This window comes from Ctenopharyngodon idella, chromosome 3 (genome assembly GCF_019924925.1).
Source record: "Ctenopharyngodon idella isolate HZGC_01 chromosome 3, HZGC01, whole genome shotgun sequence".
Lineage (NCBI taxonomy): Eukaryota > Metazoa > Chordata > Actinopteri > Cypriniformes > Xenocyprididae > Ctenopharyngodon > Ctenopharyngodon idella.
This window is the reverse complement of record NC_067222.1, coordinates 26,105,933-26,124,555: the sequence shown is the minus strand read 5'-3', so window position 1 is coordinate 26,124,555 and position 18,623 is coordinate 26,105,933. Positions and strand designations below refer to the sequence as shown.

Here is an 18,623-nt window from a genome sequence, read left to right as displayed (position 1 = left end):
TCTCTTGAAAGATGTCTGACAGGGGTCTGCTGTCACCTGAAAACTATTTCAAGCATGAAGATTTTTGATATCTTTGGTTCTTCTCAGATGTTGTCCCTCTTCTTATCTGTCTTATGTTACACGTGTTAGTCTGCGGGGAGCCAAGTTGGATGTGAATAATAAGCAACACCGCCGTTTCATACCAGACATATGCCACTTTGATTTTTATTTTTTGCTGTCAATTATCTCTGGAGAATTTCTGTCTCTGATTCTGATACTTTTTCCCCCTTCTAGCACATCATACTGGATGGTGTGCCACGCTTTTCAGTTTTCAGCCTCTTCGCTCTGTCACTATCTCTCTTTCTCTTCCTGTTTCTCAAAGTCTCAGCAGGCTGTCTTGTCTATCAGCGTCTCTTTGTCTTTACACTCACGCTCTCTTTCTTTCTCTCTCTGTCTTTGTCCCCATCAGCAAACCACCAGGCCCACATTCTTTGCAAGGAAGTTTGAAGCCAGCGTAAATCAAGAGATAGTGAACCAGCTGGACGTCTTTCTGTTCGGGAGTATGCCGCAGGGCACGCCGGGTCTCAAGGCCTACTGGGAGAATGTTTTTGATGAAGAGGATGGGATTCACAGCCTGTCCGACGCACATCTCACTTACTATCATGCCTTCGCCCGATTGGGTCTGGCACGAACTGCCAACTCATTACAGGGTGACCTCAATGACAACAGCTGCAGGTCAGTATGCAGTACATTGTTTTTTTGTTTTTATTAGAGCACACAATTTTCTAAATTTCAGGATTTTCTGTAAATAACAACAGCTATAATCTGAATGTATTGTTTTTAGGAGATTTAACCACATTAAAGTCATTTTGACCTTTATGATAATTTTTTAAAGCTTGAAAGTTTGGGGATGCCATTGACCTTTTTTAAATGGGTTTTACAAAAATGCTTCTAGACCCACATTTTACTTTGGAGATCATGAGATGACCAAACACACCAAAATTAGTTATCAAACAATATTGAATGTTGATGGTTTTGTGTTCAGCAACCAATAATTCATTGCACAAATTATAGTTGACATAAACCGTTTATCCTCATTGCAAGTGAAATGGTTTTTAATGTAGTTTGGGTTGTAATTTATTTGAACTACAGTAGGATTATTCATGGTTTTCAAGGATTTCATGAGGGCATCTCATTTGGTTGGCTTCTAACAAGTGACAGATGAATTTACACCAGAATTACAAAGGGTCTGATTGGATGCACAGCCTTTGATGTCATCACGAAAAATATGTGAAATAGGAAAGTCAATTCAAGAATTTATTTAATTGTTGTCATTTAAAATTATAGATCAGTTAATCAATAATGTTAATACTGCAAAATACCTGTGGAGGATTAAACATACCATGTACACAGCCTACGTTTGATTTATATTTAATAAATATACTTAACCCTAAATATAGTTTAGGGTCCAATTCTCACTATTAACTAGTTGCTTATTAGTGTGCATATTACTAGAATATTGTCTGTTTATTATACTTATAAAGCACATATTAATGCCTTATTCTGCATGACCATATTCTACATCCCTTAACCCTACCCAATACCTAAACTTAACAACTACCTTACTAACTATTAATAAGCAGTAATTAAGAGTTTATTGAGGCAAAAGTCGTAGTTAATAGTTAGTTAATAGTGAGAAGGTGACCCTAAACTAAAGTGTGTCCTACATATAACATTTCATTTTCAATAAATTTGCAGCTCACTGCATTTTGATACATTTAGATTATGAATGTGTGTGTTAATTTTATTTTAACAATAAATGTATTAGTTGATCATCTTTATTCATTACTGTTTTACTGCATTGAAACCCATTAATATTTCTCCATTAGAACCTTCATAAAAAGTTAATGGATTGTGAAATATTTCAGATATTAGTTTTGATTTTTGATTTAAATCGAGTAATGTCTTTTTTTCCCTTTAGCCAGCGACTCTAGCTCAGCCCTCTAGGTGGCGTCCCACCAATCTCTGCTCTAAATAACTTAGACTTATAACTTATAATAACTTAGTTTATGTTGTTTATGATGACAGAATTTCATCGTTTTCAAGTGAATTGTTCCTGACATTTGTGTGTCTGTATTTTTGTTAGTGTGGGTTTTTTTTTTTTAATTGTGTTTTTTTTTTTAAACCGTATGCATATTGGCATTCTGAATATTCTGAAAGCTAAATAAGTGCACACTCATTTGTGCTGTCTGCCGAGGGAAGCGCAGTTTTGTTTGATCTCACTTGCAGCAGATCTGAAGTTCCTCAGCTGTCCAAACATCTGTCATTACTGAGATAGAGAAGAGAGAGAGGGACGGACAGAGCCAAGAGAGGATAAGGGACGGAGTTTGTCAGTCTGGGTGCTGTGTTTATGCGTTTATCAGTGCAGTAATGCCTGGCGTCGCTGCTGTTTCTGTGCAAGGGGAGCACTGGTGCATTCTGACAAATGAGCCACAGTATTTGGACCCTGCAGAGGGACTCGTCAGGCACAAGGAGGAGGTTGTTGCTGGCCGGTGGGGGTTGGGTGGTGGCGCTCAGGGTCCGCAAGTGAGGGAGAGCTCTGTTTTTTTTTTTTTTTTGCAGCCCTCTGTGACATCAGCAGTGAGAGGCTGAGGTGGACCGCTTGAATAGCTGCTCTGTTAGTCCCTGCATGCTGCCCACCTCCTGCAGTGACAGAGGACGGAGGAGGAAGGGGGAGGGTGGCCGCACCGGTGTAAATATTTGCTGTTCTGCTTGTCAGGCAAGGGATGCTGGGATGGAGCACCTCCAGCCTGTGCTGGAATACTGATGAGAGCACGGCGACGGAGCTCAGGGTGGAGATCGCTGCAAGAGCAGCCATCCGCTCTGCATGAACGCCTGCGTCTCTATCAGCTCCTGCTGCTCCTCCTTCTGTCTGTCTGTCTCAGTGTCTCACAGCCCAGCACTTCACTCACCTCTCTACAACCCTGTGTCTAGAGAAAAATAAACTTGACTCAGAATACAAAATTGTTTTTGTTGCTCAGAAGTTTTTTCAGCGTTTTTTTTTTTTTATTATAATTTATTTTTTGCAGTAAAGGGCTTTAGGTGTTAACAAAGCCCTAAGAAATTTGAATTTAAATCAAAGGCAATTACTAGTCATATAATTGGTCTTAAAGGGTTAGTTCACCCAAACATGAAAATTCTGTCATTAATTACTCACCCTCATGTCGTTCCAAATTTGTAAGACTTTCGATCATCTTCAGAACGCAAATGAAGATCTTTTTGATGAAATCTGAGAGCTTTCTGTCCCTCCATAGACAGCTACACAACTACCGCTTTGACGCTTCAAAAAGTTCATAAAGAGATCGTATTCATATGAATTGAGCAGTTTAGTCCAAATTTTCTGAAGAGACACAATCGCTTTATATGCTGAACAGATTGAATTTGGGCTTTTATTCACATATAAGCATTGATCAGTGAACATAAACAGAAGCTCAACCGAACCTGCTTGATGCGCGAGAACAAAGTTCTTCCAGAAGCTCAAATGCACTGCGTAACACACGAGAATGAACCTCATTGGTTCTCGCATGTTAAGCAAACATGCTTGAGCATCTGTTTACCACAACTGATGTGTGAGTTGATGAATGTTTATATGCGAATAAAAGCCTAAATTAAATCTGTTCATCATATAAAGTGACCAAGTCTCTTCAGAAAATTTGGACTAAACCGCTCGTTTTATTATCTCTTAATGAACTTTTTGAAGCATTAAAAACAGCAATATTATTCAATATTATTACAATTTAAAATTTGATCTTTTGATCGTCATAATGTGTCCTTGCTGAATTAAATTAATAATTTCTTTCACAAAAAAAAAAAGGCAAAAAAAGGAGCATGTGGCTATGAGGCTAAAATTATCTTTCTGTGGGTTTCCTTCTCAGCTAACATTATAAATCTCTTTACTGTTACTTTTGATCAATTTAAATTTTAATGTGTCCTTGCAGAATAAAAGTATTAAAAGTGCTACTTAAAAAAAATCTTACAGACCCCAAACATTTTAACAGAAGAATTTAAGAAAAAATTTATGTGGAACATTCTTCATGTTAAGCCACCAAGACAAATAAATTACGGACAAAATATATATTTTCAAATAAATGTAATGCAAAATAGTTAAGTAAGAAATATTGTTGAAAAAATCCCCAATGAAGATGCCTTGACAGGTGTGGCAAATTTTAATTTTGGACTGAATGACATCTTTTCTACCTATATAGGTATTATGCCATGGGACATCCTGTGTCTGTCCACATCTACTTCCTGTCTGATGAGTTCCAGGGATACCTGGTCAGGCATCACGCCACCAACTTGGCAACCAGCAAACTGGAAACCCTGGAGACTTGGGTCATGCCCAAACAGTTCTTCGAATTCACCAATCCACCCAATACCTTCAACCGACTGCAGTTTGCAGAGGTTAGTAAACTCACAGTCTTACAATACACACACACTGGAGATTAAGCGTTTTTGTTTACTGTAATAGGCTGATGGGCAGCACATTTATGTGTCCTGTGTTAGTCATTTTTATTTATGAACTAACTGTCGTCATACAGCTTTAAGACAATGCTTATTTCATTCTGGCTCACTGCAGTAAAAATGTCCTGGCAGTCTATAGGTGCCGAATCGCCCCCACACTACCCTCAGAATGTATGCATTGCTAAGAAAATTGACCTCCGAATATTATTGGCAATCTTACACGGCTGCACATTGTGCTTGACATACTCCGTTAAACAACCAATAATTCAGACGTTCTTCATTGATTTAGCTGTCAGGCAGCGCCATACCTGTCATCTTGCCCTTTGGCGTAATCAGTGATTTGTCTGCCACTAGTATGGGGATAAAATAATGACTTCACGCTGAACTGCCCTCAGTTTATCTGTTGGAAGCCAAGGGTACATGTTCGGTTTCAGACACAAGAGTTAGATGCATATAGATGACTTAAAACAGGATATGAAGATCTATAACTAGCTTATATATATATATATATATATATATATATTTTGTATCTGGTTGAAATGTAAAAATGATGCTCTTCCTTTCGCTGATGAAATTGACAAATGATTTAAATCAAAGGTGTACATTCAGTATATATTATATACACACATTTATGGCCTGTAAATGTTCTAAACTCATTTGTGTAGCAAAAAGTTAACGTTGGAGTCTGCCTGGACATCACTTCCTAAAAGCATTATAGTACCCATCATCCATCCTTTGGGGGGAAACCCATAGACAAGGCAGCAGAGCTGTAAAGTGCTTAAAGCAAGTCCAGCTGGGTCTCAGGCGTCTTCCCAACAGAATGATCAAATTGATTTGCCGTGTTCTACTGAGGTGCAGGCATGGACGGGGAGGGATATGGGACAGGTCAACCGTAAAGAGACTCCTGCTGTCGGTCACGTCCTCGGTAGGAAATTATGTTGTTTCTCAGAGTGGCTGGAGGGAGCTAGCATTTGACGGCTCCAAGCTACCACCTCCCCCCCCCCCATCCCACAAGTCAAATTACCTCACAGTGGGAGAAACATTACACTGGGCACTGCTGATCGTTTGATGCAATTATGCTCATCTCAGCTGGTACTGGCGGTCCCAATTGGTGCCATCTGTTTACTTACGATGGGATCTTGTGCGATTCATTTGGCTGTATATCCGTCTATGCGCCTCTCTTAGGGAGCCACTGGTATGTACAGTGCTCAGGCATCCTGTTACTCTGTTTTTTTTTTCGGGGACTGAATTTCAAGGATACAGAAAGTTTGTTCAGTTCCATACCAGTGAAGGCCTGTGCAGTGTCTGGAGGGGTGAACTGACATCTCTGCATCAAGAGCGACACACTCTGTCTCAGAGCCCCAGGACTCTGTTCTCATCCTCTCTCACTTGCCTTCTTTCTCCTTCTCTTACTCATTCGTCTTCTCTTCTGCCTCTCCAACTTTGCTCTAGATCAGTGATTCCCAACAAGGGGTATATGGACGCCAAGAGGTATTCTGGCAGGTTCCAGAGGGTACTTGAAAAGATCTTGCTTAAACCTATGAAAACATGTTGAAAACCGTTTTAAACCATGAAATATTATGAGAATTATAGTTGAACAATATAATAAACAATATACATTTTTTCTAATTAAAGAAGATGATTTTTCAGTTCCTTATTAAAGAAAACACTTTTTAAAGAAATGAATAATTTTATTTAGCAAACATTAAATGGATCACAAGTGACATTTAAGACATTTATAATGCTACAAAAGATTTCTGTTTCAAATAAATCCTGTTCTTTTGAACTTTGAGAAATTTCATCAAATGATTCTGAAAAAAACATAGTTTCAACATTGAGAATAAGAAATGTTTCTTGAGCAGCAAATCAGCATATTGATTTCTGATGAATCATGTGACACTGAAGACTGGAGTAATGATGCTGAAAATTAAGCTTTAACATCACAGGAATAAATTTCATTTTAAAATATATAATAAAATAGACAACAATTATTTTAAATCATAATAATAATTCACACTATTACTGTTTTTACTGTATTTTTTTTATCAAATTAATGCAGCCTTCTTGAGCATAAGAGACTTCTTTCAAAAATATTTATAAAATCTTACTGAAAAAAAAAAAATCATACTGACCCCAAACTTTTAAACAGCAGTGTGTATGTATGTGATTTAAATGCGTTACTTGATCTGTTATTTACCCACAGTATAAAGTGTTTTATTAATTATTTAAAAGTGCCTTTACTTGCATTAATTTTGATGTTAAATGATATCCGGAGAGAATGGGAACACATATCTGGTTTGTGTCAATAAAGGAGTACTTGAGCCTAACTGATGGGACTGTTAGAGTACATTAGACTATATCTCTTGACTTTCCTATCTTAGTTTAAATGTCATATATCTGTTCTTTGTCTTTTCTCTCATACATCAGATTGGAACAGACTGGGATGCTAAGGAAAGGATATTTCGGAACTTTGGGAATCTTATGGGACCCATGGATGAGCCTGTGGGAATGCAGAAATGGGGAAAAGGGTCAAATGTGACTGTGACTGTGGTGTGGATTGATCCCACCAATGTCATCGCTGCCACCTACGATATCCTAATCGACGCCAGTGCTGAATTCACACACTACAGGCCTCCTCTGAACCGGCCCCTGCGGCCCGGGATGTGGACCGTACGCGTGCTGCATCACTGGACCCCTGTGGCAGAGACACGCTTTCTCATCACTCCCCTTACCCACCACAAACACCTGCCTATACGCCAAGGTGAGATTTACACCGTATACTAAAGACAACACGATTCACAAATTAATCTTTTTTTTTTTTAACTGGTTCTTTTTGATGATTTAATGGAACTGATTCACAAAGTGTAATAACTTTCTTTGTGAGTTAAAATGTGAGGTAGAAGATATGTTGGAATTATAAACAGTGCAGCATTTGATAGAATTTATATAGCTTAATTAGCTATATTTCCATCCAAAGTTGCGAATTTAACCTGTGCGCAAAATTGAAATTTCGCATAAACATTTGCAAATAAAGCAGCATTTCCATCCAGTGATGGGAGCTGGGGTAACACTTTATTTTAGGGTCTTTTAACTAGTGGCTTATTAGCATGCATATTAATAGAATATTGGCTATTTACTGGTACTTATTAAGCACATATTAATGCCTTATTCTGCATGACCTTATTCTACATTCTTAATCCTACCCAATACCTAAACTTAACAGCTACCTTACTAACTATTAATAAGCAGTAAATTAGGAGTTTATTGAGAGAAAAGTTGTAGTTAATAGTTTATATGTGTTCCCTATACTAAAGTGTTACCGGAGCTGGTATCAACAATCAGATGCATTTACACTTCTTTCATTTGGAATCCGTCTCGAACCACCTCCTGAAGTGGTTTGAGTGATCGGATTTAAATCTGTCTTGAAAGCATTTCGGAGGGCTTATACACCTGAGGCCTCATTTATAAAGCGTGCATACGCACAGATTTGATCTTAGAGTGTGCGTACGCATCCACGCCAACGCTCATATTTATAAAAACAGTCTTTGACGTTGAAAAGTGCTTAGCGCCACGTCAGGGTCTGAGCAGACGTACACACTTTTCCTGTCAGATTACTGCAGGTTTTTGGAAATCTAATCTATTCTTGCAGCTCGCCATTCTAAATTAAAGGATTTGGACGATGACTGGTTATCTTTTATATGTAAATGACATTAATTAGGTGTCGTTTACAACGCAGAGAACTGAAACCATTCAGCTGCGCGCAAGTTCAAGATCATTTGCGATTTATAGAATTTCACATCTGAAAGAGAGGCGTACGCTCGTTTTCTGTGTACATTCATTCTAAAGATCAAATTTAGGACGGTTTCTGCGCAACATTTTATAAATGAGGCCCCTGATCTTTTCACGATCGGATAGCAATCCGATCAGAGAAAACACATGAAGTAACCAGATAAAAAACGGGCCCTAAGCTAATGTGGATGTTAAAATACTTTCTCTTATCTAAGTTATCAAACATCAGCTTAAAGGATTAGTTCACTTTCAAATGAAAAATTACTCCAAGCTTTACTCACTCTCAAGCCATCCTAGGCGTATATGACTTTCTTCTTTCACATGAACACAATCAGAGTTATATTAATAAATATCCTGACGCATCCAAGCTTTATAATGGCAGTGAGCGGGATCAACGAGTATGAGCTGAAGAAAGTGCATCCATCCATCATAAACGTACTCAACACGGCTCCGGGGGGTTAATCAAGGCCTTCTGAAGTGAAGCGATGCGTTTGTGTAAGAAAAATATCCACATTCAACAAGTTATGAAGTAAAATATCTAGCTTCTGCCAAACCGCCTTCCATATTCAACTTACAAAGGAAGTGTAAAAATCTCGCAGTTCAAAAAGCTTACGCTATGTCCTATTCAAATTACGAAAAAATTACGAATTTTTCGTAAGTTGAATACGGAAGGCGGACTGGCGGAAGCTAGATATTTTACTTTATAACTTGTTAAATATGGATATTTACACAAATGCATCGCTTCGCTTCAGAAGGCCTTTATTAACCCCCCGGAGCTGTGTGGAGTACATGTTTATGATGGATGGATGCACTTTCTTGAGCATTATACTCTTTGATCCCGCTCACTGCCATTATAAAGCTTAAATGCGTCAGGATATTTATTAATATAACTCTGATTGTGTTCATCAGAAAGAAGAAAGTTGATTGCACAAATATAAATCGCTTCCACAATGAACAATGTTTTTTCCTGGCGACTCATAGCTGGAAAAAAATGTGAAATACTTCTCATTTTCCAATGTGCAAAACACCTCTCTTGGCATAGCATATCACTTGAGAAAATGCAGTGTTTCAAAATACTCTTTTTGAAGCTTTGATTTATGCGTTATCGCAAGCTTGTGTATTTAAAACAGAATGAGAAAACTCTCCTTCCTCCAGATGTAATGACTAATCCTCTAGTGTTTTGCATGCTCTTTTTGAGACCATAGTCTGACACTATGGTACACTGTATATTAAACTGCCTCAACCTTTCAGGTCATCCCACCCCCTGCTTTCAAAGGCACTTTCTGCCTTCACGTCTAGCTATGTGCCTGGGCCGCTTGGCTGCCTATAAATAGTCCCAGCTCACAGTCACGAATGAGTAATACACCACGCCGGGTCACCTTTCATTGGAATAAACTCAAAAAGATAACTGTGCAGGAGCCACGATTGGTATCTCTAGCCCATTAGGGGACATTTTGAAATAAGCGTGGTGTGCGGTCATCAGCGGATCTGTCCTCAAAACGCTCCTAATGAGGGAGAGGTTGTGATTGTGGCTCGACGTGCGTGCGTCGTGGGAATGGGCGGGTGATAAACGCACATGATTTACCAGACTGTCATTTGATTAATGTCTACGGCAGGCACCGAGTCTTTTCGCTCGCCGTGGCTCTGCACCCGCAGCTAATAAAAGTTTATGGAGTGTGTTTATGCGGCCCAGTTCGGTCGGTATGCTGTAAGCAACGACGCTCGCCTGTCCACGCACTTCCTGGCGAGCGTGAAATGGAATGTTATGGCAGGGAGAGGTGGGCGAACCTGGTGAGAGGGGTCAGGAAGAGACACAGAGGGCGATCAGTGAAGGGTGGCTAGAGAGAGAAGTGTGAGGAGCCTGAGGAATTTGCAGCTTTACCTCCAGGGCCGATGTGTCCTTCCTTACAGCTAAATGAGCCGTTTTTAGCCGTCGGATGTAGCTGATATAATGCAGGCGAGTGGTCTAGTTTATATGTGAAGATGTATTTAATATTTAAATAAAGATTGTAGATTTTTGGGGGGCATTTTGATAGAAGTTTTGTAAAATCCCAGCTGTATATTTTTATTTCATCCCTCAAAAAGAGACTGAATATATTAAAACTAAAACTACTCTTTTATACTTTATGCTTTATGATGTTGTTACATCATAAAGCATCGTGTGTCTGAAGAGTCCTCGAGTCGTCATCTTTTTCATCTTTCTTAGAAATATTCTGCAACATTCTAACTGTCTTTACTGTCACTTTTGGTCAATTGAATGCATCTTTGCTGAAATCCCTGTGGTGATCATCAAGATTTTAATGTTGTTTATATGTCTATGTGGTGTTTTTAAACGCGGTTTGAAATCGCTGGTGTTTGTTACGTCACAAACTACCTTGTAACCAATCACATCAACGTGCCGGCAGGCTTTAGCAACTCATTAACTATGACCGCTCTGAAGCAGGAGAGTCTTAAGAGAAGCCAGGTTATCCCGGTTTATTTTTCTGTTGATATGAACAATTGTGTACATTTAGCAATATAGCGGGTATATCATGTATATTACGATATTATGAACTACATGCCTTTCTCCACTGACATTTTGAGTTGTTCAAAGTGTTTCTAAGGATACTGATGTTTAGAAGACAGCTGTTCCCACAAACGGGAACACGGTTTTTGTGACATTAGCAACATGTTATTAGCTGTTTGTTAATGTAGTCAAGCAAAAGGCTAATCATATTAATTACCATTATGTGTCGACGTTGTAAAAAGCGATACCATTGTGCAGTGTTTAACTCAGTAAGTTGACCGAGTGGATCTCTGAGCTTGTGCGAGTGAGTAGAGGCGGAGCTAATTATCATATTCATAGATCCACGTATATTAAATGAAGCAAGGGTTTAGAGTTACATTCAAGCTATTTTAAGGCATGAAGACATTTTTCCCACAGGAAAAAATCATTTAAATATGCCATTTTGGTGATCAAAGATGAGTTTTAAGGGATAAAATTTAAAGAAAAACTAATAAAAATGACAATCATTACTAAAACTTAAACTAAAATTAAAATGAAAACTGAAAATATAAAAATGAAAGTTAATTTAAAATACTATAATAGTATATAAATAATACTAAAATAACACTAGATTTATTAGTGTTCAGTAGATTTTTACCCACACTAAAACAACCTCGTCCACACATGACAGATAATTCTCGGCACAAACAAAAGTAAAAGCTAACGTGGATGTTCAAATACTTTCTCCTATCCAAGTTAACAAACATCAGCTTTAAAGTTTATTGTTCCCATAATGAACAGTGTTTATTCTGGACAACTCTCATAGCTGAAGAAAATGTTCTTGAGTCATCACCTTTTTTTCACAAAAAATGAAATCAGGAAGACTGTACTTTATTTTTCATGTCTAAAAATGTGAGGCGTTCGAGCAAATAATCCCAAATAATCCCAGTTTTGCTTCGCTTGCATTAAGGTGCTTGTGCGACTCATGGAAAAAAACTTTTTCTTCTCTCTCACAGAGGATGCTTTAAAAACGCACAACGGGCCGGCCAAGAACAGCTATATGGAGCAGAGTTTCCATGGTCTGAACCCTATCCTCAACATCCCGGTCCACCTGGGTCAGGTAGAGGCAGCCGAGCACAACGCAGAGCTTACGGGGTCCGAGCTGGAGCGCTGGGTGGACAGTCTGCTGGGCAAAGTGTGGTCAGCTGTGGACGTGTGTTCAACAGGCCCCAGTGGCTGTCCAGTCATGCAGACTTGCAGGGAAACGGTGTGGAGCTCTCTCAGCCCGGACCCAAAGTCCCAGCTGGGCCCACCCAAAACCAACGGACGAATCAGGTAGCAGCATTCACTGCCCTGAAGACTCGCCTTCTTTCATTTCTTAGGTCATTTTGTTTTTATTATTTATTTTCCAGCGTCGCTCGTGTGAATATGAGCAGAACGGACCTTTCTCAAACGCAAGACACGGGCCACGAAAATGTACGCTGCAAAGTTTTTGAATATTATTTTAAAAATGTGCGGCCTCTGGCTATCTCAAACTCTGAGTGCTCTAGTGATGTGAGTGTTGTCAGGCTTCCTATATTTTATTTATTTCAATTACTGTGATTGAATCTTTGTCAACTGGACACAGCAGGTGATGCCTATGTGTAGGTGTTACAGCTGAATGCTGGGATTGGGATATTAAGCACAGAAAGGACCTTAACACTGGTTGAAAGACCAAAAGGGATGTTTGTATAGTAAGCCTCTATATTTCAAATCAAACACACTTGCACCTACCGTGAATGATGGAATGTGTTTTTCAACCTATACCTTATTAAAACCAGTGTTTCAGATCATATATCATTGTGTTTAGCACGACATTGCTGGTTTCTTTTAGTTTTGAGAAAAATATGTCCCTTTTTATAGGCTTTTCACTGGATCAAATGAAGTGAAACAGGCATTTAAAGCCTTCAGACTCCCCCTAATAAAGTCTTCTATTTAGTTTTAATAAGTTATTGGTTGAAAAACATCTGTTTTGAATAAAAAAAATGAGCTTTTGACAAGTAGAAGTGATCCAGTGCCGTGCAAGTTGCCAAACTACACAGAATCCTATTGCCTTTGTAGCCAAAATGTTGTAGTTTGTAATGCCTGTTCAAAAGTGTATCCACTTCTGCATAATCAAAATGGCCTTTTTTGGTTATATTGGTATAGCCCAAAGTTTGATAGCTATAAATGGTACAAATAATTTATGGTTGCATATATGCTAGGCTAGCAGGGTGGTCAGTTAGCATTATACTAAGCTGGCAGGCTAAAAAATGTAATGGTACGCTAAACTAGCAAACTGATCAGCTAGTGTGCGCTAACCTGCCAGGCTAATCAGTCAGAAGTTTGCTAAGGCTTATTGGCCAGAGATATGCAGAGCTAGCATGCCAGAGAGTTTGCAAGCTAACTGAAAACTGAACAGAAAATGCTTAATTTGAGCATCTACAGCTTTAGGTTATATAGTGTGTTATGCGACATACACTACCGTTCAAATGTTTGGGGCTGATTTAGAATAAGATTTTTCTTTTGTTCACCATAGCTGCATTTATTTGACACCTAAAGCAAAAAAAAAGTTGTAAAAAAAAAAAAAAAAAAGGAATATTGTGAAATATTGTTACAAATTAAAAATAACCATTTTTTAATGCATACTTTTTGAATAGATTTTAAAATGTAATTTATAGAGGGTATGCATGTGACGTCACCGTCGACCGTTATAACTGTGGTTACGTCCACTGAGTGGCAAAAGACTGAGTGGCAGCATTGGTTTTCAGCGTGAATGCCACGAAAAACACACAAAACACATCCAAAACAGGAAAGAGCTTTGCGATTGACTGTACAAATAGCTTTGACACAAAATCTGAGGTATATTTTTACAGACTGCTGAGAGCTACAGAAAAAAAGAAGCAAATGGGTCACTGCAATTCACAGAAACAGCTGGACTCCAGCCAGAGAAACATGGATTTGCAGTTATCATTTTGTGTCAAAATATTGGATTTTGGGGTAAAATCATACCCTATATATTATATTGTTATATATTGTGTTGTCAACTCATCAATTAAATATTTACCATCTTATATTCTGCATAATTGGGTGTTTTTAAATAAACACGGACAAAAACTCTACAAGTTTTAGGGCTGGACGATATGACGATATATATATAACATTAATATAAGTGATCACTCAGATTTAGACCTACCTATATTGCAGTTATACAAAGCGTTCACAGGCAGATTTGCTTTATGTATTTCCCTGGTGTCGAAATCAGGCACATATAAATGTCAGGAAACACGATTCCTTGCTGCATGTCAATATCCATGGATTAGGTTTCTTTGACATGTTATAAGGAACACTTTCGAGCACAACCTTTAGTGTAATCATTTGTTTTTCTTGCGTTTTCACAGTTTCTCCTATTAAATTCAGTCATGCAGCAGGTTCTTTTGCCACTCAGTCCGGCTGAGGAGCGCGTTCCACGGGGAAAGTGATGTCTATGCATACGCTCTATTCATGTGATGGCAAAGCTGAATTTTCAGCATCATTACTCCAGTCTTCAGTGTCACATGATCCTTCAGAAATCATTCTGATATGATGATTTACTGATCAGGAAACAATTCTTAGTATTATTCATTTTAAAAACAGTTGTGCTGCTTAACTTGAAACATTTTTTTCAGGATTCTTTAATGAAAAGAAAGATAAAAAAAGTTACTTTATAAATGTCTTTATTGACACTTTTAATCAATTTAATGTGTCCTTGCTGAATAAAAGTATTAATTTCTTAAAAAAAAAAAAAAGACCCCAAACTTATTAACAGTAGTGTAAATTAAATGACATTCGTTGCTGTTTAGCCAACAGAACATGCATCATAAAGCAATTGTGTTTCTGTCTGTATACTAATATTTCTAATCAGGCATCAAATAGAGTACTCACTAAAGGTTCTTTCAGTCAGTAGAATCACTTTGGCATAGGATTCTGCGGAAACTTGCATGAATACCGGGCCACAATTCTTTAAGCGAGAGAGTCTAGAGTAGCTTGTGACTGTCTGAAGTGTCGTTCTGTCTGTATGCTGTTTCCCCTTCAGGCTCTTGAAACTTGAAATGGAAGGTGCCAGCTGCGCTGGCACACCACGAAAAAATATGTAATTTCTTCGCCTTTTTATTGTTTTATAATTTTTTCCCTTTCCCCTGAAAAAAGATACTGGTTAGCTGAGGGTTGTAAGTTGGCTATTTATTCATGTTTATATAAATGAAATAGATATTTTTTAGTCAATGACTAATGTCTATATGCTGTTTTTGCAGCTCATTCAATACCTTTTGTAAACAAGCTGCCTTTATTTACAAAGGCTATCATCCCAACCATATTACAACTATAAACACAAGATGCGGTACTAGTACGGGCGTTGGTAAAGACCTTTCCGCCCCTCCACCTGAGGTCCATCTGTTCATTTCATAAACGTTGAGTGGGAAACTAACTGGATGAATGATCTTAAATGACCTCAAGAACTGAGATTCCAGTCATGCTGCTTCTCATTTTCTTTATTCTAGTCTTTTTATACGAGCCAGTGTTTGGTATTTTGTCATATATATTGGTCAAACGAACAAAAACGGACATCGGCTGGACTGGTTGGTAACATCCATGCAATTTCAACATGGCTTCTAAGGTTCCTGGGCTCAGTAGCCTGGAGGACGCCTCAGCCACTTTCTTCTGCACGTACGCCATTTGGACGTCACATTTTCCAGATTGGGCCGTCCGGATTACTCACATCCATAATAATGATAGGGTGGCCTCTCAGATCTGACTGAGATGTATTTTTAGTGAGGAAGATTGAAAGCTTGCTGGACTCTACAGTTTGCATTGGACCAACATTTTCTTCGTTTTTACAAACCTTTAATGTTTCTACATTGCAAATGTACGACTCCATATTTAAACTGGGCTAGTGTGGCTTGTTGCGCTCTCTCATTTGAGGAGCACGTCTCCTCTGGGACTCTGTGGCCCTGGCCTAGCCATCACTTTGTATGCAATCTGATTGTTATCTGGTCCTCAGAGAGGTGGCGTCCCGCCCAGGGTGCGCAAACAGTGAAATGTCATTGCTGTCATGTGATCCAAAGGAGGACCTTAAATTTTCAATAAAGCACTCTTGTCATTCATATGTTCCCAGTGGGATGCGAAATTGGAATGCATTGTTATTTAAATTTTTTAATAGAGCGTTTAATGCTTGTCTAAGTGGTGTTACATCCGTACTGTACGTGTGGAAGTGCAAATTATTTGATATTCTTAAAAGACAAATTATATGAAATTATCTATTCACATGCATCTCATTGACTTCTGACTTATAATCTTGGCTTGTTGATACATGAGGATTCAGTCACTGGATAGTTGAATATTAATGTTAAGAACCATTTTACTTTTAAAGGTGAAGTGTTTCATTTTATTTCAATGTTTAAAATACTTTCTACTATCCCAGTTTAGTGTGCAAAAGCCTCCCAATGAGTGTAAACACTGGCTTTTTTTTTAAATTGCTCTGCTTATTTGAGCTGTCCAACATGCCTGCTTCTGGCTCAAGCAGTGATGCATGTTTGGGGCGGGGCTACTTGTTTCAGAACAGTGGGAAATGGGGCGTGGCCTAAGACAATAGGTGTGTTCGACTTCAGTTGCGGCTGGATTTAACCGATAAGCGAGGAGTCAGAGGAGGATTTGAAAACGTAGACATAATGTCAGACACTTTCTGCTCCCAGTATTGATGCTTACACGGTGTCTACGTCCTTTAGTCTCCTTTAGTGTTTTCATGTAGAAACAGAAACACTTTTCATTCAATACTTTATGTACTGCTTAATACAGTGCCTGTATGTACAATAAAGTTCAACATAAGACTATACTATTGAAACACCGATAAAGTGGGGTCTATATTTTTATTATTTTGGATTAACTGTTTAACTGTTTAATTACTGTTGTAAAAACATGAACATGCAACTGAAGGTGTCAGAATAAACATGAAACACGTCATCTTTTGTCATCAGTGAATTCAGCTGAAACAGCTGTTTCATCACCAGAGCTCTTGCAGCCGCTCTGGAGAAACTGCGCAGAATGAGCCAGCCGACTGCTCTCGAATCGGTCTCACGCAAACATGCTTAATAACATTTGCAGCTGTTTGTTGCTACACAGATTATGCACTTCACCTTTAAAGAAATAGTTCAGCCAAAAGTTAAAATCCTCTCATGATTTACTCGCCCTCATGTCGTTCTGTGGAACAGAAAAGAAGATATTTAGAAAAATGTTATTTTTGTCCATGCAATGAAAGTCAATGGGGTTTGAAAAAACATTAGACCCCTTTAACTTTCATTGTACAGACAAAAAAAGGCAAAATATCTCTGTAAATAATGACAGAAGTTAAATTTTTATCCCATTCAGATCACTGTAAAGGATGGATCTCATCTCACAAATACAGCAACATACCTCTTTCTTTCACATTACTTACAATCTGAAATGTCTATTCTAACGTTCACATTATTATTAAATGATATTTATTACAACATCACTCAGACATCTCTTCTGTACTATAGCTATTTTGGTAGGAATGACTATGTAAAGTATTTTATATTGGACTGACGTTCATAAAGTATTGTAAATAACTTTGTTTTTAAAAAGACGTGTCATAGTGGGTCAGGTGTTGGTGTGTTGAGTGGCACTGTAGACCATCAAATCTTTCATGTGAAGGGGTTTGTGAAGGGCTGTACTAGTCTGAGTGTGTGATTCGGCTCTTAATGAACATTTTTGCCTTTCAGAGAATCTCATGCCAGATTGCTGTTCTCTGTGCTGGAATGTTTTGTTGAGCAACTGTTGCACAATTTATTTAAACTCTTCAGTCGGAGGGGACCTCTGTGCCTTAGCTGTTGTTCCCAACCTTTGTGTCTGTAAGCATTGAACATGTCGTCTCTGTATCTTTCATTTCTCCACGAAACCAAAAAAAAACTGCTGTTGTAAATGCCTTCTGTATCAATGTTCTTTCGGTTTTGCTGTTCTTTTCTTCATACTGAATTTTTGAATAAAAAAAACTCCTCTGTCATCTCATTTCTCCTCTTCAGATGTGTTGGTTGAATATCACCCCACTAACACACAGCAGGAGAATCATCTCTGTGTGGTTCCTACTTCTAAAGACAGTCACATTAGCAGTAGATAAAGAAGCTGACATGCGGAGCGCTGCTCTTTACAAGACACAAGGGTGGAGATGAGAATCTGGTGCTGCCGGGGGGCTCTTCTCTCTCTCTCTGTCCCTAAAGATGTGTGTGGTCCCCTGAGGCTGATTTCAGGACTCCCTGCATCCCTGCATCCCTCTATCCAGGATCAAAGAGCCACTTTTAGCCCATCGATCTTGTGCTACTTCCACCGACTTACTGAATAGGAAAAGGCAGTCTAATTAGCAGCTACACGGCACGCACCTGTCTCACCTGCAGCGTGGAAACACAGCTGTATTCTTTTTAGTCTGTCGGTCACTGATTTGACAGTGTATACTAATGTAATCCTGCAGGGCTAAGTAGACACTGATATGAGTACCACCCCACCCTACATCTGAAGCCTGGCAGTCAAGCTTTAGGACTCACAGATGCTTTCTTAACCAGTTGTGTTATTTTTAAACTAGATAGTGAGATAGTAAAGTATGACTACATCTCTCACAGTTATTCTGACATGTAAGGGATGATGTAAAACCAGCTGAAATAACCCCCAACAGGGTTATCAGGACCTTAGCATGAAGTGCAAAGTTATCATCCTGAAAGGGTATATTTTGCAATATTAGCCAGACTATACATTGCTATATACATATTCTGGTAACACTTTACAA

General features: G+C 38.5%; 1 protein-coding gene across 1 annotated transcript in view; it reads left to right on the top strand.

The window, feature by feature from the left end:
- xylt1 (xylosyltransferase I) overlaps window positions 1–17,854 on the top strand; it is a 67,523-nt gene extending 49,669 nt beyond the window's left edge. Inside the window, 4 exon segments of the mRNA XM_051887620.1 lie at window positions 449–714; window positions 4,245–4,440; window positions 6,928–7,261; window positions 11,791–17,854. Of these exon segments, the coding sequence (XP_051743580.1) occupies window positions 449–714; window positions 4,245–4,440; window positions 6,928–7,261; window positions 11,791–12,113 (1,119 nt within the window). The 3' untranslated portion in view covers window positions 12,114–17,854.
- The last annotated feature ends 769 nt before the right edge of the window (window positions 17,855–18,623 follow it).